General features: G+C 42.2%; 1 protein-coding gene across 4 annotated transcripts in view; it reads right to left on the bottom strand.

The window, feature by feature from the left end:
* Positions 1 to 24583, bottom strand: part of diaph2 (diaphanous-related formin 2) — a 326344-nt gene that overhangs the window by 176727 nt on the left and 125034 nt on the right. For all 4 annotated transcript variants that reach the window (XM_076149017.1, XM_076149018.1, XM_076149020.1 and 1 more), the window contains 2 exons: positions 23543 to 23899; positions 20105 to 20219 (listed from right to left, as the gene is read on the bottom strand). In XM_076149017.1, coding sequence (XP_076005132.1) covers positions 20105 to 20219; positions 23543 to 23899 — 472 coding nt within the window. The remainder of the gene's footprint in view (positions 1 to 20104; positions 20220 to 23542; positions 23900 to 24583) is intronic.

Raw genomic sequence — 24583 nt, 5'->3', positions numbered from 1 at the left:
ATAGCACAGAGTGTAGAAGAGATATATTTTCCACACAGTGGTTTGCCCTGAGGAAAGGCTTGCCTACGGTCAATCGGTGGTGGTGTGTATGTGGGCCCCATTAACTTTCCACAGAGAGAGACATTCTCATATGTCCTCTTGCAGTGCCAGAGAGTTCGCCTGGTGAGTCAAATCAAGTCAAGTAAAGTCAAGAGGAATCCCCTCCGATCATGGATGAGATTGTAAGCAGACAACTACGCTTAAAGGACACACATGGTGTGAAAGACGACCTTAACAGCAATACAACACGGCCACTTAAAAAGCTCGGCACTTCTACATTCTGTATCAACTACATTGTAGTTGCTGTCCATCACAACGGCACTGAGACCATTTTGTTTATGGAGAGTAGAGATCGATATTGCTGTCCGAACCCCAAAGCTCCACCAGATTTCATGTCACACACAGCCAGGTTTGGACACCATTCTTAATATACACACCCGAGAAATATTTCACATTTGGATTCTGTGACAAAGAGGCGACACAGCGCACGGGCTACAGAATAGAGACAGAACTATACACAGGTGAATATAAATGAGTAGAATGAGAAGGAAAAGTGTGACGTGAGGTATGGAGGTCGTTGTCACGGTGTGTGTGGAGCACTGATGAATTAAGTTGTTTAAGAGGAAGTTATAGCACTGAACATGAATTTCCAATATGTGTTCAGCAACAAGTCTTTGTTGATAATGCACACCATTCAGCACCAAGGCCAATTAATGCTAAACAGAAACTAAAAACGTGGGAAAGAAATAATAAAAGTGTGTCCCTGCTCTTAGTCTTACTCCCTTAGCAGTCGTTTCTTTCTCTGGTTTTCCTTTTCATGTTGTAATTGGCTTTATCATGAAATGAAGGTCAGCGATGCTGCGCTTTCACTCCAACTCTCTGCGTCTGATGATGGGAGGGAGGGCACACACCACGGTCCTAATTATCACACATGAACACATCAACGCTGACCCACCAAACCCTCTCATATCATACAGTTGTGAGCGTACACGGGCATATGAAGCCGCACTCATTGATTTCAGATAAAAAGAAACACGCGCACACACACACACACAAAAAAAGAAAACATTCTCAGCCCACACTGTTGGCTGGCGTGTTCCCATTGTATGTCACAATGACTGTAGCCCTTTAATACATTCCTTATTAACAGCAGAACAACCTCCGGTGGTTTTAATTGGGAAAGTGAGCAGGTATTGGCACTGCATCAGATAGGAGGGCTTGATGGTTATTTCTAGTGGTCTGATATGAATTCCAGGGGGTCTTCTCTATGGCTTTGTTGTGCTTATTAGTCGTCCGAGCAGATAACAGATTGCATCTTAATTGGAAATCCCAGCAGAAGCCTTGGTAACCATATTGTAAAAAGCTCCACACCTTTGGAAACTGTCCTTCCCATGGTAGTGTGCCAACAGGAACTTAAAGAGAATGTATAAATCCACACATCTAAATGCATGTGTAAAAGGATCCAACAGTCAAACAGATGTTGAGTGTGTAGGTTAATTATACATCTGAAGGTCTATATTTACCCTGTCTGGTCATTTTCTGCTCATAAACACTAAAGCCCAGATTAACATCCATGAAACTCTTTCACTTGATCAGTGCTTGTACTGAATTTAATGTCTGACTCACTAATGAAGCAGCTAATTATGTAATCAGTGTCTGGGACTACCTTGTAGGTGTTTTCAGCGAGTGAAGGCACAGCGGTGCGATTTGCTTAAGGTCAGCGAGCTCAGAACAGGAATTAAAAAGTACTGATGGTGAAACAGGAATACTCACTAATGAAGGAACACAATTTAAAAACACTGACTGCAAACTGCAATTCAACATCGATTAGGCACTTATTAACCTGCTCATGAATTTCTAATCATGAGAATAATGTTAATTTCCAATAATTGTCTCTCAAATGCGTGCCAAAGGAGCCATTACACACAGGCTTCTAAGGAGAGACAAGGCTGTTGACCCAGACGGAGCACCTGCTACAGCAGACTACAGCAGGTGGAGGGTGCGGAGGTCATTGATATCTCCAACAGTGAAACTAAATAACTAACTGCAGTAGCAGTGAAGATCAAAGTTCAACTCAATAACCACATGGCCACAACATCCCATATTGTGTGTTATAAAATAGTCAGATTATTATGTTATATTATGTTCTCTGATCATTACTGTTTTGTTCCTCCCCCAACCTTGAGTTCAGGTGTAGTTTCCTAGGTATGTTCCCTTTCACAATTATGTGCAAAATTGACCCTTGCAAATTATGTGAAAATCTAGGGGAATGAGCAATCAACAGCACTCATCATATCACCTCCCATCATTTGAATCATCCTCCCTCCAATGCACGAAGGAGAGAAGTGCACTTCACTGATTACAAGTTATATTCGCCTGCAACGACAGGCAAACTGTGCTTCCTGGTCAGTGTGGCTGGTTGATAGATAACAGCATGCATCTAGGAGCAGAGAACATGTGAAACAAGGCGCAAACACCATTATAAATCCAGCCCCCAGGCTTTTTAGTCGGAAACAATGAGAACGGAAAGCAGGACAGAAAAGGAAGAAATCCAATTTTGCCCTGTGTGTGTGTGTGTGAGTGTTTGCCTCCCTGGATGACTGGCATGCAGCTCTTCCACATTCAGCTGGACAGGGGGAGCTGAATTAGCCCGAAGATGACACCAGGGGCAAAAAAGCAAGAAAAGAATGAAAAAGAAATAGACAGAGCAAGGGTAATGATTGAAAATGCACGGTGGCAAGCCAACAGGGCCACTGTGGTCACCCGCTATTTCCACAGCAGTGTGGTGATGGTTCAGTAGGATTTTGTGGGCAAACACATTTGCACTGATATATCACACTTACTTAGAAAGCAGTGCATAGCAAAATGATGCTGATACATTTGAACTGACATCCTCCCTGTCAGTTGTGTCAACATGAGCAATTGTTTAAGAATTACTGATATACACACACTCACTATTATACAAACGTGGCAACACTGTTCATTGGAAAGGCTGCAATAGGAGAAGACTGGACACACTGACCAATGAGAAGCAACGTTTAAAATAGTAGTAGTAGTAGTAGTAGTGGTATTATTATGTAACTCAAAAGTGACCATTACTCATGACACAGCCTCAGACTAGTAATGACTTTGCGTTGATCATTACAATACAACAACTGAATCTGATTAATATCACACTGTCAGTGAAATGATTGTGCGATCATTACGAGATCTCGCGCACATTTGATAAATGAGGGCCATTAAGCGTATAGATTGGCGACCTGTCAGTTGCCTGGCTGACTGCAAAGATCATGTTTGAGAACATGTGAGCGGCGTGCCGGCCTCTCACGTGAAGCCAGGAAATTGTACACAGAAGCTGTATACGCCAAAGAGCATTGGCTTTGATTATTTTTGGAAGATGCTCTCAAGGATCAGAACATCATAATTACGACGCTCTGTGATTTTGATTGCAGATTACTGAAATGATGCTGATATAAATGAGGAATTATCATATTGGATTGAATTTTAAAAGCTATCAATTGTTAATGTGTCTGTTCCTATGAATACATTTAGACACTATTACCCTTCTCCATAGGGTCGCTGTTGCACATATTGTATAGCTTCATGCAGGTGTAGAAGCAAATGCTGTCTGGATGAAAACGTTACAGAAAGTACTTCATACTAAAGTACCCTCAGTGTCCCTGTGTTTCAAACATGATAGCTTTCTTAACCTTAGATTACATATCATCTAAAATTTCAACAAACATATAAACAGTCCAGGGAACAGCTTGCCCTTTGCTCTGGCTGAATGTTTTTCTAAGCTGTCTCCACATATAAAGCAAAGGAGTGAACATTCCATTGCCAAACACATTTAATCTTCTCAATGACAACCAACACTTAACTTGCAATACAGTTTTGCGGACACAAGCCTGAGAGAGAAGGCTCAACTGGTCCTGACACAAACCGTTAACAGATAAAAACTACATTGACTGTGGCATTGGAATACGCTTACTCCACAGAGAAATGAAACATCTGAAAGTTAATACTTTGGCATCCCTTCAGACAACAAGTTCTCATCGATTCTGGGTCCTCCAAGTTCAAACATCTAGATCGGTCGCTGTCACAACACACAGGACGCCCCTCGCTGTGTGATCTGATGAGATTCTGATGGTGGATGTGTTGTATTGGCTGATATTAGGTGTATGTATGATTCACAAAACCCCAGTGAGCCTGTGAGCCCACGTGCACTTCCTTCCACCTGCCACACATTCAAACCTCAAGGAGGATTCAACTATTGCCCTATATAACAGTGCCCCCTACTGGCCCAAAACCCTAATAATGGCAACCCAAAAGATGTGTGATTTCCTTTCCAGAAAGCAGTGACTTTGCTGAAGAAAACATAATATAATGAGATATATTATGAATAGAGCAAATATTATAGTATAACCCACAATGGTGATATAAAATTGCTCAATTTTCAGTTACTGTTTATTGTTCAAGAATAGTTCTATTCATTTCATCTGACTCATATTTGGATAATGATTATTTACTCTTTTGGTGGGAACAACTGTATTTACCCAGTTTAATTATTTGGGGTTCGGTTTTCATCAGCGTAACTGAGCTTATTTATATTCATTAATCTTTCTTGTATTTTCCCCGAAAAGTCTGAATGGTGCATTTCTCATTTCTTCAAGGAAGCACAGGCTCATAGGAGGCATGATGAAACCCTCAGCACCATTATTACAACATATGCTTTATGATAATCCATCAAATCATCATATATTCAATAAAGAATGGGGATGAATATGTGTAGTGCAGCAGCTATTCATCTCATACGTGAAGATCGGCAAACAGGAAATGGACAAAAATCAAGTGTCCCTATATAAATTAATTATTGCGCAACATATTTTTAAGTTATTCTGACGACAGACAATCAAATGATCCCATTTTGATATGACACTAATAACAATAATACAAAGAAGTATAAATGCCGCAATTTGATAGAAAGCTTGTTTGACTATAGCAGGACCCTCTGGGATGAGGATTGATCTAAAGAGGAAAGGTCACAACCTTTCATATGTTATTGATTTGTTACTGCACTGGTTCTTCTTCATGTCTGCAGTTGAGTTCTTCTGAGTGCTGATAGACAGCAACACACACATGGTATACACATATAGTAAATAAATGTAAAGCTAACGTAGGCAGCCACTTAAGTCCACTTACTCTACAGACATGTGCCTTACAAATGAGGGGAGGCAGTAGCTCAGTGGGTAGAGCTTCCGCTTGGGAACTTGAGGATCGCCGGTTCGTGTCCCTGCCAAGGTGCCCCTGAGCAAGGCACCGAACCCTCAATTGCTCCCCCCTCTGCGTAGGGTGGTAATGTAATGTAAGTCGCTTTGGATAAAAGCGTCTGCCAAATGCCCGTAATGTAATGTAATGCAATGTAAAATGACAGATATTGGTGAGAGGATTCAGGATTCAACTGAAATTGCATGGATAGATTGTATTACTATGTGCCATGAAACTGAGCATAAGTATGGAAATCCAGGAGGGGAGAATCAGACACCAGTGACCTGGCGTTGAGTGTTGACAACTTGTTTTTCCTAATTATAACAGTATCGCATAATTATCACCAACGCTGTCGACTGCTGTGTGTTGTGTGTGTGCATGAGTGTGTGCTTTGAGGCCTGCCAGCTCAAATCAGGAGTCTGAGCAAAGTTCTCTCTAGTATATTTATATAAAACACAATCTAATCTTGTCACAATTTAAATTTCAAAGTATTCTGGTTATGATTCCCTGACAGATTTAATATATTCAATAAAACACCAAAGTTATGAGATAAACACAGTAATGACTTGTTTCTTAGATCGTTACAGAACCTCACAGCTTAATCCCAAACCAATAAGGAGACAGGAGTGTGGCAGCGTATGCACACATCCCCTGCTAAGAAACGTTATCATTTTCCTCTGAGGCAGTAACAGCCTCCACTGGTGTACTTATCACATGCTTCACCCTCTATCACTCCCTTCATCTCAAATAAATACTTCCCCTTAAAACATCTCTTTCTCGCGTGCACCGTTTACGCCCGCCCTTTATTTCCCTGCTCTCCCCCTTCCTCTCTCTCTCTCCTTCCTCTCTCTCTCTCTCACTCACCCTCCATCATTGCCATCACCTCGTACGCACGACCTCTGTCTCAAGACCGGCAGCAACACGCCATCAGATAGCGTGTTGTAAACTCAATAAGGCCATCACTTTACTTTTTCCTCAACTGCACACACCGATGGGTGCTGCAGATTTGCATGTGCACACACCGGGCCACGGTGCAAACACTTTAACAGATGAATACATGCGACATATGCTGCACTGCGGCTCCCATCACCTGTGACAGATGTAGATGCATAAACGTATGTGACATTATAGTATTCAGTTGGGGATCCACTGAATGAACTGGTTGAGCCACTGGAGTCATTAAAATAAAATGTTAGGATAATATAGGGAGTGTGTGTGATGAAAAGAGCCTGGCCTGAAAGCTTAGTTCCATAAAAGGTTGTCGCCAACTGTCAAACGGGTGTGTGTGAGCGTCTCACAGTCCACTGGCGTTTCCAGTTTAGGCGTGATGCAAATGGCCAATCAGAACAGATTGGGCTTTTTGTGGGGGGGTGGTGCTTAAAATACAGGGCGAAGGGAAGGGAAAGTAGAAGTAGACGAGTGTTATTTTGCTAAATAAGGCATTGCAAATGTTTCATTACAGGTAACAAAAAGAGCAATAAAGCAACAGGAAATCTGTATAATAGGATAACTTCAGCTGAGGGAACAGCACCTCCTCGCCTGAACAACATGCTCACCATCGCCATTAAGACGATGGTGCGGTTCATGTCCAATGGCCAAAATGAGGCCCTTTTTTTTCCGTTTGGTCAGCACAGGAATAAGTGGAGAATTGCACACAGAGGGCACTGGTCTGTAAAATTAATCTGAAGACGACGCTGTGTTTTCATTCCTAACTTTAAATTGCCGTAGCACCCGAAGTACTCGCAATACTCGTACTGAAAACAATACGCTGCGGAATCCTGTGAGTTTCTTTTGACAGTGAGATGCTATTGGATGCTGCTGAAGGTCTGGTGTTGGTATCAGCACCCACCTGAGTCTCAGCAGGTAGCAGAACACCCCCCGGAGGTGACTGCATCGGATTATACAAGGCGCTATCGCGTTCGGAGCGCGATGCTGCAATAGCCGCTCACCTGCAGGAGAACCTTGATACTTCTCTAATAATCTACCCAGCGTGTGTTTATCTTTGTTGGACCAGGTTGTGTAGAGGAGGCAGTCGGGGAATGGGAGGCAGACGGGATTCTAGCCAGCCTGTGTGTGAGGAGCCCGCAAATCCAAAGGGACTGCTGGCTTTGTTTCACAGTGCGTCCAAGTTTACGCGCGTGTCTGTGTGTGTGTGTGAGGGAGATGGAAGTGGCAGCAGTGCAGTTATGCCAACATGAGTTATGGTCAGAGTTACGCAGACACGGACACACATGCACAAATCATTTAATTGCCAAAAAAGGAAGAAAAAAAAAAATCTCTCTCCCGGGCTCTATTGTGTCTAATGTGTTCAATGTTAATCTTACCCTTTGGGGACATTTGCTGTTGTGTTAATTACACACCACCAGGAGCCCTCATTAACACACACACACACACACACACACACACACACACGCATACAGAAAAACAAACACCAACAAAAAAAGACAAACCTTAATATATGTACAACTTAGAAGCAAAGTGTAGTGGCAGTCCAAGATGAGAAAAGCAAAGCTAATGAAGCATTTAGAGAGATTGGGGTCATCTGAGACCAGCCTGGGGTCAAACAGTCTCCCACACCTTTAATGAACAAACTCAGCCTCACATGTACACAGGGACGGTGCGGCCCAGTTGGACAGCGTTGCCCTGCTTACTCATCCGGAGCACCACCAGCCTGGCACGGGCCCTTTATTCCACCACTGCATTAACTCCGGCTAATGCCAATCGTTTAAGGCAAACTCAAACCCTGAGACACAAGCAATTAAGCCCAGAGTAGCTTCACTGGTCCTCCTGTCTGTGGCCTGACTGTCACTGGGCTTGCTGCAGCATTTAAAACCAAGGGGGGGGGGGGTAAAAAACGCATAGCACGTGTATCACACTCCTTTCAAAACAACTTCAGAGAGTGATAAACGAGGAATAGAGTGAGGCGGCTTGGTTTTCCACCCTGGTAGCAGCACAATGCTGGTGGGTAGACCATCAATGTCATGGGCAGAGTAATGTGCTACCTGGTGACCCGTACACACCTCTGTTTCCACAACTTTCACCACACAGCGGGAGCTCTAATTGCATCACTTGGGAGCTTCCCCAACTTTGAATCGCCAACAACGGATAGAGCTGTGGCGGATGTATAAAAGATGTTAAATTGCTTCGGATCGATTGTGATAGGTAAACTGCTGAGAGAAAATAATGGCTCTGGAATTCAATTCTGGTAATGCTGGAATGTGGTATTTTGCTCATTCTGCTTTAAGATAATACAATGTAGAGTCACTGTGTAATTTCATTTAGCAGGATGGGTGGCAAATCTTTGTTTTTTTTGGCGTTCTTTGGCTCAGTGATTTTGCATAAAAGATCTCGCAGAGCATTTGTAACTCAACAGCCACAGCATCAAAAAGAAAACCACTACTCTGATAATAGACACAGAAAATAATATGCACAACACGCATCTCAAGGGAATGCAAATATATTAAGATATTACCAGCGGTGCCTAACATGATACTTTATGCATTGATGTCAATATTAATACAACCACGAAACACCAACTAGAGCTGTCGAACATTCTATCCTGTAGACCCATTTTCAGCCAGGAGAAATGGTGAAGTAAAGCGTTCTAGACCTACACTATCCAGAATGAATTGTTTAACTTTCCCTCTAGCTGTACTTCCCAAACTTTGGAACCTACCGGTTAAAATGACTTTGTCCTTAATGTCCTTAATGTAGGGCTAAGAGTCTCTTCCATAGCTTTACATGAGGGGATGAATGTCAAAGCGACGCTGGTTTAGAGTGTAAAATTTATTTTCACCCCTTTAAAATACCAAAGCCATTCTGTGCATGAAAGAATCCCTTTATGATACACAGTTCATCTTGCTTCAATTTATCTAGTTCTACAGGTACTGTGGATTTATCATTACAAGGGAATCTCTCACACTCCCGGTTACATAGAACTACTGTAAGTCCCGGCAGTCAGGTAACAGAATGTATAATAATACATTTTTATGGGGCGCAAACAATATTACAAAATATCAACATTGTCAAAGTGATGGAGACTACGAGGCTATTTCTGTCCCCAATACTACCAAACCCTAGATAACAAATGGAAAAAGGCTGGTAAGCATATTACCCACCGAATATGAAACATTCAATCTGCTATTTTTCCAGCTGATGTCTCCATTTCCGTACGGCTGAATTCTGATGAAAGGTGTAATATGTTCTCCATATTTGGCTCAGATATAAAATATCCACCGTGCTTCACAGCTTAGTGTGATTAAAATTAAAATTAAGGCGTATCAATCCTCAAAGGTTAATTTGTCTAACACAGTATGTCTGAGGTGTCTTTCCATCGCAGGGACGCCTGTGGCCTCAGAAAGGTTAATAAGCTGCTTCACCTCAGCCAGACACAGATTGGAAGAAAGGCAGACAGGTGAGAATAAGGGCTACAAGTGCAGAAACACCATAATGCAAATCCACATAGTCAAACTAATCTGTCTCGTCTTCAAAACCATGAGCTCCCCGACTTTACACTTGGCAATCACCGTTGAACCCAGACTCTCCATGAAGTGGAACGTTTTATATGGGCCTGACATCAGTCAGCCTTCATCTAGCAATGAGCTAGTAGGTTCAAAGTTCTGAACTGAATGTGCAGATGATGAAACCCTGCTGGATTACATCCCTCTGCAGCCTGCCTACTGCCCGCTTAAGTGTCAGGTTCAGTATATCATGAAAACTTTCTTCTTTCTGTGTGATTACAGCTGGCTTCAGTGCAAAGCCAATGTAAAACATGCAATGCAGGTTTTATTTATGTGTCTGTGTTGGGGGCAACAATGTAATGGCAGAGCGAAAAAGTAGCTAAATATTTGAACAAAGCTAAGTCTCTCACTCGTGTGTGTACGTGTGTGTGTGTGTGTGTGTGTGTGCAAAGCTTCATAGCAAGCACAGGCCCCCTTAGTTTGTGAATTATGTTTGTTTGCCCAGAGAAAGACTGAACCAAAGGCAAACAATAGGCTAGCAACAACACAAAAATAGTGGTTACACATTTGCATCAGACTTGTTTGGAGTCCTATATATTCATCACGTTACAGTCTTAGGGGTTTCTGCAGCGTTACTATGTTTAATAAAACATGGTAAAGCAAAAGGAGAGAAGAAATAAAGAAACAATCTGCACATGCAGCAATTCACAGAAAGTGCTCGCCCCAGGGTTGCTGCACTGCAATAATACAAAATGTTAAAATGTGATTTATCTATAACTCCTGCCCATTATAATATGTCTGACTTTCATAATTTAACATGCAAAAGTGGTCAGCAGAGGCTCCGACACCACAGAAAATCAGAGAGCTGTCAATCGGAAAAGTAAAAAGACAGGAAGCTGAACTAAACAGAAACTTTCTTTTGTTTCACTTGGTTCAAAAGCTAGAATAGAAGAAAACACAGACAGGCATGAAATATGCATGCCATGGCTATGGACAGTATGGATGGACAATGAAAAAGGGATGCAGGGAAACCGACTTGGAAGTCAACGGAAGATGACACAAAAGGGAAGATGGTGAACAGAGTGTGGAGGCGATGGGAAAGTAAACACATGAAAGGGGAAAGTAAATAAAAGAGAAAGTCCAAACTAAGGGCTAACTGTTCCACTATGTGAATCCTGAAGGGAAGCTGTGAACAGTGCAGTGGATCAGGGTATGTGCCTCCCATGGCGAGGAGCTGAGTCCTCTGGACAGCCTGAGAAAAGCATGAAAATCCCTTTTTTCTGTCATACATCCAGAAGATCTTGACACGGTGTCTCAACCCAACATTCATTCCCTCTTACTGTCTCTGACTACATCTTTCATGTGCTCGCTGAGGAAAAAAACAAGTGTGTGTCTCGCGCTTTAATGTAATTCGGACAACCGTGCTGATCTTTTGGTCACATTTTCTTTGCTTCTTTACGAGCTATTTGAATAAAAGATGCGAGGAAGGGCTTGTGGCATGTGCAAAAATACAAAAGGTATTAAGATGCACTTGTTTTTTTATCTCGATTTCTGTGACATATCTGGTATGCACAGTCACTTCCCGGGTGCAATCAATGTGGCTACTGACCAGACATAATTAAGAGACTCGGTGTGGCGTGTGCGAATAAACAGACCATCTTTATTATTCCTCATCAAAGGTTGTGATCTTACGTGATTTCTGCAGCAATGGAAAATACAAAGACTGGATTGAGCAACTTTCCGTTTCTCTTTCAGTGCTACAGCTTCCATTTTTGCTGGGTTTTTATTTTATTGTCAAAGATACTTCATTTGTAATCCCATAAGATATTAAATTCCACCTCCGCTATGGGGAATTATATGTTGCGTCCACAAAAACATTAAATTCTGACATTAAATACTTCCAAAAACACTCTCTCGTGGTTGCCACACTCTAGTTTCAAATTCCAATGGTCTTAGCTTTAACTACTTTCCTTAAGTATCACTGTTTTTGTTGTTCTGTTTGTGTTTTCTTTTGTTTTCCGTCTTCTGGTGTCTCTGGATCTCGGTCTGTAATCAGGCTGGTCAGCCAACCCCACTCCCTACCTCTCTCATCTCAACCTTTCCTGTCTGTGCAGTAATTTACCTTGCTGTTGTGTGAGAAGTCATGATTGTTTATATTCAGGGAGGCACCATCTCGAACACGCAGGACTCTGATTGTTTACCAATCCGACTGTGACATCACAGTTGCTCTCTCCCCCCTCGGCGCTGCTCTGTCTCTTCTCTGTCCCTTTTCAGCCAGATTGGCTGTGGGAGTGTTGCCCCCTGGCCCACGTGTCGACACAAACCAATTCCACCAAAGAGGCTCGAAGACAAATTAAACGTAATGCCATGTAACAAAGTCAGGAGGCCGGTGCACGCTGCAAGGCGCCGTGTTTGTCAGAGCAGCTACGGGTTTTGTGTGCGCTGTGTGATCGGTATGAAGATCATACGCCAACATGCAGCTGTGCCCAGAGCACGTTCTAGGAGTTTCAAGTTGAAAACGTGTTAAATTGAGTTGCTAATAAAACATTGAAATCTACAAATGATAAATTCTGTTAACAGCATGGCCAACAGACTCTGTGTTCAATATCGTTTAAGAGGAGATTATGAAATACAGCGGGTGGTTGAGTAGTAACGGCTTGAAAAACAAACTCTGTCTACAGGCCAATCCGAGAAAAAATGCTAGAACAAAAGCTATCGGCCCCTGAAATTAATATCCAGCAAGAGGAGTGAACACAATGCTGTATGACTTGCTAATACAATGCTGAGTATCACTGAATTACAAAATGGGTTTGTGCAAAAGCTTCAATTATGTGAGTGTATGAGGACAAGAAGTGGTGGGAGCGATATTTTCCATTTATTCCAATTTTTTATCATTATTCATTAAGAGCTGACTTGAAAATTTTAACATCCCAGAATATTGAAACCAAACTGAGGTTTAACAATTTAGCAACGTAGTATGACACCCACTACACTCACAAAGCCTCTCTTTGCAGCTGAAACCCTAGAAAGTGGCCAATCGGGTTCACCAGCACGCCACATATACAGTCAAAGATGGCTTCTTCTTGTTGGAAAAGAAGAAGAAAAAAATATATGCTGCTATTGTGCTGGAACATCTGAGCCAGATTAGATATGCGCTCTATATTCTGCCGTCTGGGATCGTGCCTGGGAGTTAATGAAGCTCCACTGAGGCTTCTCTATACGGAAAACTCCAGTGACACGGGCGTCTTTGTCCTACGCTTGAAGGCAAGTCCCAAAGGCATCCAATCACTCAATTAGGCAAGCACACAAACACTGCTCACGTATATATAAAGCCACACAGAATGACACCCACACACACACACAAACCAAAGCTTTCATCCATTTTCTATAAACGTTAAATATTACTACTGTTTTGAATGTGTGGACTAGGCTGATATTGCGTTGATAATGCAATTTTTATATTTTTTTTTTTATCATGCATCACATAAAAAAACCTAACAATGGTAAAGGAAAACATTAAGATATTACAATCTCAATTTGCAAGCACAAACACAGTATATGGTTTATCAATCAAAAAGTAATTATGTTTTAAACCAATAGATTCAGGAGGAAGTTTACACACACACACACAGCAGGTATATGGGACCTCACAGTGTTCTTGATAGGACAGCCACATAAAATCCAGGTTCTTCTGCCGTAAAAACGCATTAAAGGATTTGAGTAAGGTTTGAGTAAAGCGCGGCACTGAAAGATGTTGTGTTGCGAGACAAATAGAGAAAAATATTATTTCTGAGGGCCAGTGGAGAAACAGATTGAAAAGATTGAGATATAACAAACATGTGTGCATGTGGCAGAGGGGGGGGAAAACATAAAAATATTTAGATGTGCAGGGGATATTTATTCTTGAAGAGGCAGGATTTTGATGAACATTATAGAATACCTGAGGGCGCATAAAAGTTGGCAGTGTGTAGACATGGGAGGCTGTAAGCGGCAGGTATCAAAGAAAGCTAATATTCACAGGGCTAAAGTTAAAGTGCACTGCGATAGCCGGAATGGCTCTCATCTGAGAAGAGAAGATTAAAATCAGTGGGACATCACAGCGAGGCAATATGAAGTAGGAATAGGAGGAAGTCTCTCTCTCTCTCCCACTCTCTCTATCTCTCCCTTTCTCTCACACACAATACAGTCTAGCACAATAAACCAATTACTTGTCATTAATATTTAAGGGCCTCATTTCCATTCATATGTCATATATTAAAAAAAGAACATGGATGAGCAAGGAAGAAAAAGCTCTGACCCTGAGACATCCACAGCATGCTGGCCGCCCCAAACAGAGAGAAATGAACATCGGGGTCTTTTGTCTTTTATGGAGACAAATCTCTCCTGCCTATGCAAGCAATTAGAAAAACAGTTCCCGCCTTCAAAATGAGAGGAAATGTCACCTGTTGGGACCTTCGTTTTCAAAAACAATGATATCCATTAGGGCTGCTTGAAACAATAATGAATAAATAATACAGAATGCGCAATTTGGAATGAATGAAGGTCTTGAGGTTGACATTTTGCCAAAGGGAAGCATCTCTTTTCTTACGGATGCCAATGAGGGCAAATAATAAGAATGAGTACCCAAAAAAGGGACCTTGCTGCAGAATGTTTTTAATAGTGAGAGAACCGCAGGCCTGGACTCTAGATGCACACAGGCAGGTCCAAAGGGAGAGTTTCAGACGTAAGCTGAGAAGGACGGGATGGAAAAAAAGAGAGAGAGAGGGTGACAGAACCTCGTCTACAGAGGAAAAGCCAGAGATAAATGCAGAGGAAGCTGCCTTGGCGGATGTCGCCATAAACAGAATCAGTAATAAACAGCCTCGTCCTCTGGGGAAGCAAAGCAAACTATCAAGCCTCAGCTCCCAATACTTTGACATAGCACGCGCTTATCATTCCACTCACGCAATTAATACAAGGTAAACTATCCCACAGTGGGCTGCAGTGTCTTGAGTTAAGCTTAAACTCATTATCCGAAAGCCTTTTTAATGCTGAGAGTATCAGAGGAGGCAAAGCTCTAAATGGTAGTCTTGGGATAAGGCTTTTCAAGAGCAGCAAGCTTTTCAAAGGTTGCTATTAACAAGATATATGTTTGTGAATGCATACAGAACAAATGGATTTTAATATTTTGAGTGGCACATTGTTGTCGAACATGCTTTGAGTCAAAGCTCATGTGTCCATAGACTTGCACAGAACTTCTGCTGTATGGTCCTGGCACCTGGAATCTAGTGTGTGGATCAGCAACTATTCTTGTCTGACTGAGAGGTGAGTGTCATGTGGGGTGGCTGACCATGTGCGAGTGCGTTTGATCCACCGGTCAGGTCAGCCCTGATGTTAACAGAGTTATTAGGGGACTTATTAGTGAGAGTCAGAGAGGCAGCTAAACCCCCCACTGATTCCATCATTACTGCCTCTGTGGCAGGGTCATTAGCGCCCTGCTGCTGGGGCCTTTGTAGCAGGGATTGTGAATCTGGCTGTATGTGCCCCACAAGGGCTCAGTGAGAAGAAAGTGTGTGCAGGATAAAAATGGTAGGTAGGCAAGGAAGAGGGATGTCAGAGAGAGGAGAACTCCTGGATGTGATCAAATCCCGGTGACTGGTGGAGCCTGATTGCAACCATCTCTTTTAAGTGCGCAGTAATTCCAAAGCTTTGAAGTGATAACACAAATATGAGTGTTTTCCTAAATAAACTTTGTAATTAAATTCTTCCCATCTGGAAGGAAAAACATCATGAAAGCATTATCGTGTTTTAATAAGACACAACTTTAAACACCCGAAGTGATGTTGTTCACAACGTACACCCGAGGCAAAGATACTATTGCTTTAATCTCCAACTTGGTTTTCTCAAGAAATCTACTTATTTTTCATGTGTTTCTACCAAACAAAAAATGTAAATGCACATTACACACAAATTTACACACTTGTTCATAGCAAAATGTATTTGAAATCCTTTCTTAGCCACACAATCTCCTCCTATCTAACTGCAGACTGGTGAGCTGGCCTCCATTTTTTCCAAAATTCTCTCTCTCTCTCTCTGTTGGCTGCTCTCTTGGTTTGGTAGAGCTTCTCTCTAGCCCCTCTGGCCATCGTAAGCAACGGGGCATCCCATGTTCATTAGCAGCCCAGGCATCATTAACACATAGGCATGCTGGGAAAGGAAGTCCCAGTGACCCTACTCAGAGGGGCTGACTACAGTGTCTGATTCCTCCTTAGGATGCACATATGTCTTCATTATGCCTCTCTCTCTGCACGATCTGAAGACGGATGACTGCCATTGAGTGTACAGTCTTTCATTCACTAGGCTACAAAACATGCGCAACCACACTGCCGACGCCTCAAGGACATTGACGATAGATTACTTATCACGGCTTTGCTGTGATTCTACGTATTCACATCATTAAGTTACTACTAGTTACAGATTAGTAGATAGGAAATGTAACATGAAGTATTTAGGGATTTAAATTGTGGTTGGTTCAAGCAGCCTCATTTAGTTACACTGTGTTGTTTCTTCAGAGCAGCCCAGCCATCGGCATTACAAAGTGCCATATGCCCTTTGTCCGTCTGCAATTGATGTGTCCAATTGAGGAAACATTTTGGAAGAAAGGGGGTGTGAAGTTTGCCAACATCAATCTTGTTTCAAATTGAACTACAAAGTTCCGGCTGAATGAATTGCCTTTCAAATTCAGCAGGCCATGGCTACACACATTCAATCCAGAAGTGAATCTGATTTGATCCCAAGAGCCGTACACAGGCACAACCCACTGATTGATAAAGTGAAGTGAGGGGAGATGAGAGCAAAAGAAAAAGGGAGACGCCAATACAGCCAGAGTGAGAGCAAGGGAAAGGGGAGCGGAGAGGAGAACGGCAGTAAAAGGCAAAAATGCTTCCTTAAAGGAAAATAAAATAGCACTGTGACATGGCCAGGGAGCATTTAACGCCTGGTACACAAGTTCAAAAGACGCGAGCAAGGGTGTAGGGCCAGAACCAATAAAGAATGTGCATGAGGTTTCTGTCTCTGTGATAACGATCACTTCGCTCCACTAGTGGGTGGTAACAATTTTGTGATCACAGAGCACTCTATGCTGCCCAAAGTTGAAAGGCCAGAAGAACAAAGCTACAATAAAATAGGCTGTGGGATATAAGTCGGAAAAAATATTAGAAATCAGGCTTTTTTTAATGGATAACTTGCTGAAAGAGGTAGATTGGGCTTTTGTTCCTACACAGGCTTTAATAGGAAAAGAATTACGCGTTGGAATTTGGACATTATTTCATCAGATTTAATAACTTCTGTCATGCGGGAATGAATGCAAAATTAAACTGAATGGAGGATATAATAAGTAAAAAATACAATATATAATAGTTTAAGGCGTTATGAGAAAGGCATTCTTCACAGCTTTGGCATTAATTTCAGAATTTTGGTTATTGTTCATCAACGTTGTGTTTGCCAGGGAAAATAAATGTGAACTCAAAGTCATTTTTCCAAATGAAAATCGCTCAGTGTAAACATCATTTGCAATTTTGCGTGGATACGTCTGTTCAAGCTCAACTTTGACCTCACATATTTGCTGTAATTTTATAAGGCACTGGATGATTATGGGCAATTTCACACGTGTTCACTTTTTACTAGCAAAAACTGGTTAACTTGTATTGTAGACAGTCTGTAATTTGTAAAGCTGCTTACACCTGTACACATCTCCTTGCGTTTGTAAGAGAAATGTAGGACTAATGAAGTATGCTGTTGCCATATATGGCATCTAGAGTATCTGGGCAACGTATTTTTGGTTTCCAATCAAGCCAAAGGACCATCTCATAATAAAAGAGGATGAAAGGAAAATTCTTTAAGAGGTGGAAGTGGAGCTTGAAATCCCTCTTGATTATCATTTCCTTTTCTTGGTAAAACTCATTAAACAGTGAGACTCATAAAAGCAGCAGGGGAGATGACAGTCTGGCATTCTCAGTTGTTTTAGAGGCCTCTGAGCACAATAAGCATCTGAAAATTGGGAGCTGTTAAAGTGATTCTTGTTTTTTTTTTGCCTCTCTTTTTTCCCCCCAAAACTGCAAGTGTTGGTCTCCGACAATGCATGTAACAAGCCAGAATCCCAGGAAATATGGAGTTAACAGAAGCCTTTTTGCACCATTTTCTGAGGGCAGCTCTGCAGGGAAGGCATTTACACCTGCTTGCCTCATCTTTCATGATACACTAGTCCCCCGAAGTGTGCTTTACTTAAAAAATATCTGCGTCTAGACATGGGAAAAGGACACAAAAGGAAAAAAACAACAACAAGTGTTTGTGCATGTGTATGTGTGTGTATGTGAGAAGGGAACTGTGGCAATTTTCCAGACAAATGAAGTAGGCTTCCACTAGTGACTTGTTTGTCAGATCAGCACGTTGGATTTATGGTCTGTGGTTACGCGGAGAGTATGAGACCTCCAGAAATTCATGTGGCTATCTGGGCTTCCTCCACCTGAACCCCTCTACATCACCCGCGAGTGCACCAACACCAGCTGACCCACTGGAAGACGTGTGTGACGGAAGACGCACTTCCCAAACACACAGGTCCAATAAATTGCGGAAATAAGGCAGGGGATCTTTATTGATAAAAAAAGTTCAGGCACATTGATTCTCAAATATCAACAGACTGCGTGCAATTTGAACGCTTCTACTCAATGAATGATGAAATATAGGAATAAAGAAACAAAACAAATGGACCTGGGACTCACTTTAGCGAGAATCCTCCCAGCACCTTTTTCTGCCGTGCCATCTACATCAAAGCCGTTCTCATTGACTTTCAACTTCACCAAAGGGGATGGGGTGGTTGATATCAAACATTAAACAGCATTTTTCATTCATGAGCAAATCATGTTCTGTTTCAACAATAGGCAGAAAAGAGCTGATTCAGTGAAGCCGCTGCAGGGGTAATTGATAGGGATCCAGCAAAGGTAACTCCCAAGGGAAATGCTGGATCATGAATTCCTACTCTGCCAGAGGGTGCATGGACTATCTATAGAACTTTTTCTCCCTCAGTGGGTGTGAAGGGGAATTTAATATCTGAGAAATTTAAAGCTGTGTTAACGCCAAGGGTGCGAGGGACTACGAAAGCTAAGCGGAGTTCAGTTCTTGCATTTCGGCTCATTTTATGTGTCCAATGAAACAAAGCAGTGGGAATTCCAATAATCAAATAGGTATTAGAGAGGTAAAGTGTTGATTATTCGTCGTCACAGAACTGTCACACAGAACATATTGAAATACAATAAGTAGCGGCAGTTCTCTGGTGAGAGAGATGAGGGTGGCACCGTTGCCAGGTTTGTCCATGCCACTTGCAACAGCTCTGTTCCCCACATTCTCCCTGTGTGGATTATGCCAGCAAATCACCTTGCGGCAGCTGAGGCAAAATTGCTATTCATTTCCCACAACAAAAAAACAGACGAGGCTTGTTTGTAGACTTGGAGGCTGTTAGAAAAGACAGAGCAAGGAGCTGCTTGTGGGCTGACGGGTGTCCAAACATAAGCCGGGTATGTGGGGAAAGTTGGAGGAGTCTGGATAGTTATGTCCACACACCCTGACAGAGCTCAAATTCGAGACTGTGCTGACTGTTCTGTGTTTGACAGGACTGACTTCTCCCCCTCCCACGGCTGCTAGAATTAGAGGAGTGTACGGCACACACACGCGTCGTAAAAGAGGCGGAAATCACTCGAATTGTCATGGGAGGAATACATCAGGCGCCTTCACATAGTGTCTTCTTTCCACAAACAAACTTGTTCTATACTGTTTCTGTTATTCATCAGCAAGTTAGGGTAGCCTGCTTGTGTATCTGCAAAACAAGCTGGCCGGGACAGGAAAAACTCCAACAGCTTCTTTAACAAAGCCGCCCAACTTCCTACGGACAGGATTGTTCTACTGGACGAGAAAAGGCCCAAATCAAACCAAGCTCCACTGCTCTCAATTCAGATTCACATCCAAGATCATGTCCTTGTATATGCTACACACATGCTAGTCTACAATTACCTCGTGGCCACAAAGAACAAACGGCGCGTGTACAGCGACAGTGTATCCTTCTCAAAGGGAACATATAAGCTCGTAAACACCTTGCAGCAAAACCACTGGAATCTCTAATTGGCAGAGAGACATGGCTGGAGAGCGTACAGACCATATTTAAATGCAGTGGAAACCCTTCTCGGTTTACAGATAATTAGAAATTCACTGAGACAAATTGTTTCCGAAAGTGTCAGGAGATGAAAGTGGCACGGTGTTGCACAGACTAATTAAGGAAGGGGAAAGGAGAGATGAAGCCTTCTTACCTTTACTCTTTGAGGAAAAGGAGACGGAGAGCTCAGCAAATAGGTCAGGGTCCTCAAACTTCTCTTCTTTGACTTTGATCCAGAAGCAATTCTCTGCCATTTCCTGAGGCACTATCTGCAATGACACAAGGATTCTATTATCGCCACAATCAGAGGCTGCCATCCCACCAATCTGCCACTCAAGTTCTTCTCACTGGAGATGGGGTTTGACCGTGTCCTTGCACATTCATCCTTTGCATTTGAGCGACAAACAGGACAAGAAAAAAGACCCCAAAAAACAATCCACAGACAAAGACAGTAGGGGATAATAAGTTATTCTATGTGTTCACAGCTGTACTACACATCTGTGTGTCATGTGTCAGTGCAGCCACCGCTGTCCTGTCCAGTTTATTAAAACACAATGGATAGCATCTTCTCGCTGAGAGAACAAATGTCTCCATTAATATGACCTCGGGACACACCTTAACTAAACCAGACACATCAAAGCTCTTGTTGACCTCTGCTAAGGTGAATGAAATGTGTGTATTTTAGTTTGCAGCACAAAACAGCCCTCCTACCCGTCCTTGCATGAAAGAACAAAGCCTCTTTAAAGCAACCAGGCTCCCTCCGATACTGAGATGACAGACCACAGGTGGTGTTATCTCTCTCTCCCACTCACTCTCTCTCTCGCCCCTTCTCTGTGTGTGTCTACCTACCTACTTGTACAGAGAGATTGCGACATAAGCGAAACCACCTTATATGAGGCGGTTATTAATGCCTGGTAAAGTGTGCGGCTCTTTCCTACACCAGCAATTTTTGGGTTAAGTATTGGGCCGAGTGTTCTTAATTGTGACATTGTGGATTTTTAACCCAGGCTTCAACAAATGGGCGACCTATTGCACCTCTGTAATTAGCCTCCTCAAGACCACATTAATGAGATATAGAAATACGTGTAGGTGTAAGAGCAACAGGCAAAAGCTTCCAGTTAATGGTGAGTAATCACTCTCAAAGCCATACAGAAGCACCGGTGAGTGCAGAGTGCTATAATGGCAACTGTAGATGCTTTCATGGGAAGCTTAGGAAGTGATCGAGACGAGCTACTGGTGTGTTGGGAGCAAAATGTAGGTTTTGCTTCTCTGCTGCTATACAACCCACTCTTACTCTTGGCTATACTCTTGGCTATACCGTGTCCAACAAAGCCTCGTGTAGAGCAAGAGGTGTGCCAGTGCAATGCCATGTTGCAAAAAAATAGCAAAAATTGTGTTTCAGGTATGGTAATGCGAATCAAAGATATTTTGGCTGAGCTTTTTGCTGAGCTTTGGAAGAAAATGATGTTATTGACTATATTAGCATGTGCTTTTGGAATGAGAAAATGTGATTAAATAAATCCAGTAGACTCACATTCTCCTGCGGATCATAATCAGTTTCACAAGAGATCTTAAAATGTCACTTACAATCTCCAAACTTCTGTATGTTAACAGCCTGAAAGTGGAATCACCTACTAATATGCCAAAACCAATAAATCAATGCAGGTTTAGACGTTTAACACTTTTAGAACTATTTAGTCAACATCATTTCTACCATTTCAGAATGTTTTGGTGAACAAAGCAGACAAGTCTGAGAACTTTTCATTTGTTCAGGTTCTCAATATTTTCCGACACCTTCTTGGAGGCACAGCTATTTCAGATGAACTGCAAATTTGATCCATTTACTCTGTAAGTGGTGCAACAGAAATATGATGAAGTGGCCATATCCCAGTGGTACAGAGCCCAAATAACTCCAAAAATATTAATTTGAAATAAGCCCTAACAAAGCGAAAGACTCATCTTCAATTATCCTTAGTAACAGGGTAAATACAGAAATCCAAAAGGCAACAGCTAATTCATGGATTAGTAATAGAATATAACATGCAAATAGTACGACTCCCACGTGTAATTTCAGTCCAGACAATAGCACACAACAATCAAACTAGCCTGCCTACTCACAATTTACCCAATGCAAACACATGTGCTTCTAAAGTCCAAATTCAACTACCAAACATATTGTTTTTTCTTGTTGGAAATATAGAGTAAGGTGACTGAAGGGTGCAAGTCTGAAAACAATAAACACTATCTTCTCTTCTACCTTTCTTTATACAACCAAATCACGGTCGCTTTGGGCACTGCCATATTTCCATCTGCTCCACAAAGACAGACAGACGACTCATGTCCCTTGTAATCGACAAAAGAGAGGGAGATTGTTTTTCCTCAGGTGGTTATGAATTTCATTTGCATCTCAGACTTTGATGCCTGCGGAAACAAGGTTAATGCACCTTCACATTCACTTGTCCCTGTGCACCTGCTAGACTATGGACAATTGTACTACGTTCTATGCACACACAGCCATACACGCAAAACCCAATCTACTGCTCACAAGGACATGTCTCCTAATGTGTAAAATATCTCGGCACACACATTCACGAACAGCACCAGCTGGCAATAATAAACCAAATGCTAAATTGTTGTTTTTCCTTAATGTTTCCAAATGTTTTCTCGTTCCTCGCTGATGAATGACACACAGCATAACTTCACCTACCAGCCAGGAAACACTCACATAAAGTGAAGCATCTGCATACCGGCGAGAATTCATAAGGAGACATAAAATGTCATCTGTGACATACACACCACAGAGCAATAGTCAATCTTGACTTGAATTACCACATCTTGATTATGTCAGATGTCATTTGTCCCCATGTTGACTACAGTTTCTACCGCAAAATATCCCCAAGATGTGATTATGTTTTCTTGACCAAAAACTCAACACAAGGCAAAGTGGTTTCAAATTTGTCTCCAACAGAAACAAATCCATCATTAGAAGAAGGTTTACTTCCACTAAAACTACGAAAGGTAGTGTTCACCAATTAAAATATTTCAATAGATAGTCTGATGTTTTGGTTGCTGTCAGTAATTGAAGACTGAAAGGCGAGGTCACACAAGAATAGATGAAGAACTATTAAATTAATGGAAAGAACTCCTGAGGCAATAGATACATTATCTATGGTAAAATAGAGCCCACACACAGGAGAATGCCCTATTGAAATTGCATTTGAATGTGATGGAACGTTATAAAACCCCGTCTTCCTTCAATTACGCTAAGAATGAGAAAATGCAAGGACACAAGAGTAGTGAAAATTGTTCACAGTTGAATCTCCTGAAATGGGCGCCGAGTGTGGAATAGTGTGGCCTGTGGCTGAAAAGTCTCAATACACTACATCTGCATAGAGCTCCTCTCTGTTTTGGACCTTCAACTTTTTTGTATTTCTTTATTAGAAGCATTTTTCCTTTCCTTGATTCCTTTCTGGTTTTCTGACAAAGCCAACCCCAAGGCCGTGTATAGGTGAATGGTGTTTTAATAAACCGAAATAACTGAAATTATCATAGAAAATGTGGAATATTCATTACAAACAAAGCCCTCCCATACCTTGGTCCAGTTGACCCTCTTCATCACACTTTCAGGCTTGTAGGTCTTCTTGGGTTCCAGTCCATAAGGCAGTTTAATGACAGGCAGAGGTGGAGGTGCCATACCTGGGCCCCCAAAGCACGGCGGCGGTGGTGGCGGCCCGCACCCAGGGGGAGGTGGAGGCCCTCCACCTGGTGGGGGAGGCGGCGGAGGTGGCGGAACGCAGGCCATGCCAGGGAAAGGAGGGGGTGGGGGAGGTGGAGGACAGCCACCAAATGGAGGTGGGGGAGGAGGGGGCGGGGGAGGAGGTGGAGGTGCTGCACCCCCGGGTAGGGGTGGTGGAGGTGGAGGTCCAGCTCCGGCCGGACGAGCCGCAATCTACAAAAACAGAGCAAAGAATATATTCAAACGCTAACCACAGAGTATGGACTCTCTCTACTTTTTGAGTAATGGCCAAAAAGTGTTTATGTGGCCTTGTTTGTGTTTCAAAGGATGTTATGTAGTGAAATTTGCCAGTGAAGGCTTTGCCATCTTCAAAGTTATTGTAGCAGCCGTTAGAATTACGGCAAGTATAGTTTTGTAAAGAAACTTTGAATAAACTGTTCATATCATACAATATCAGTATTAAACTGGGGGGGGGTGTTTCAGCTGCATTTTGTGATGCAGTAGAAACACTTTCAGTTCACCTGCCTTTTTTTCTGTTAAACAAAACTGTATCTAGCAGCGTGTACCAAACAAACTAAAATTGGTGATTAACTCATTTCAATGACACCATAATGGCTGTAGATAAAGGAGACAATGATTTGTGTGGCTTACGAGACAAGCGGAGTCTAATTTCACATTCACATCATGTAAGATTAAACAGAAAAATGATCTGCCACCTGGCAAAAAGCATCAATGTCAGCCTCCTGGTTGTAATTATGAGTATGAAATATGTCTGCAGCCGTTTGACTATTCTTCCCTGTTAGTGGCACGAGTCATTTTGGCACCACTGATGTGAAATCGGAGCAGGTCGTCAAACTCATCAACATTTCAATCTAAAATAACAGCAAGGACAACACG

This window comes from Genypterus blacodes, unplaced genomic scaffold, assembly GCF_046128005.1.
Source record: "Genypterus blacodes isolate CSIRO-AG114 ecotype Tasmania unplaced genomic scaffold, CSIRO-AGI_Gbla_v1 ptg000044l_1, whole genome shotgun sequence".
In the NCBI taxonomy this organism is placed as follows: Eukaryota; Metazoa; Chordata; class Actinopteri; order Ophidiiformes; family Ophidiidae; genus Genypterus; species Genypterus blacodes.
Note: the sequence above shows the minus strand (reverse complement) of the source record. Positions and strands in the feature narration are given on the sequence as shown.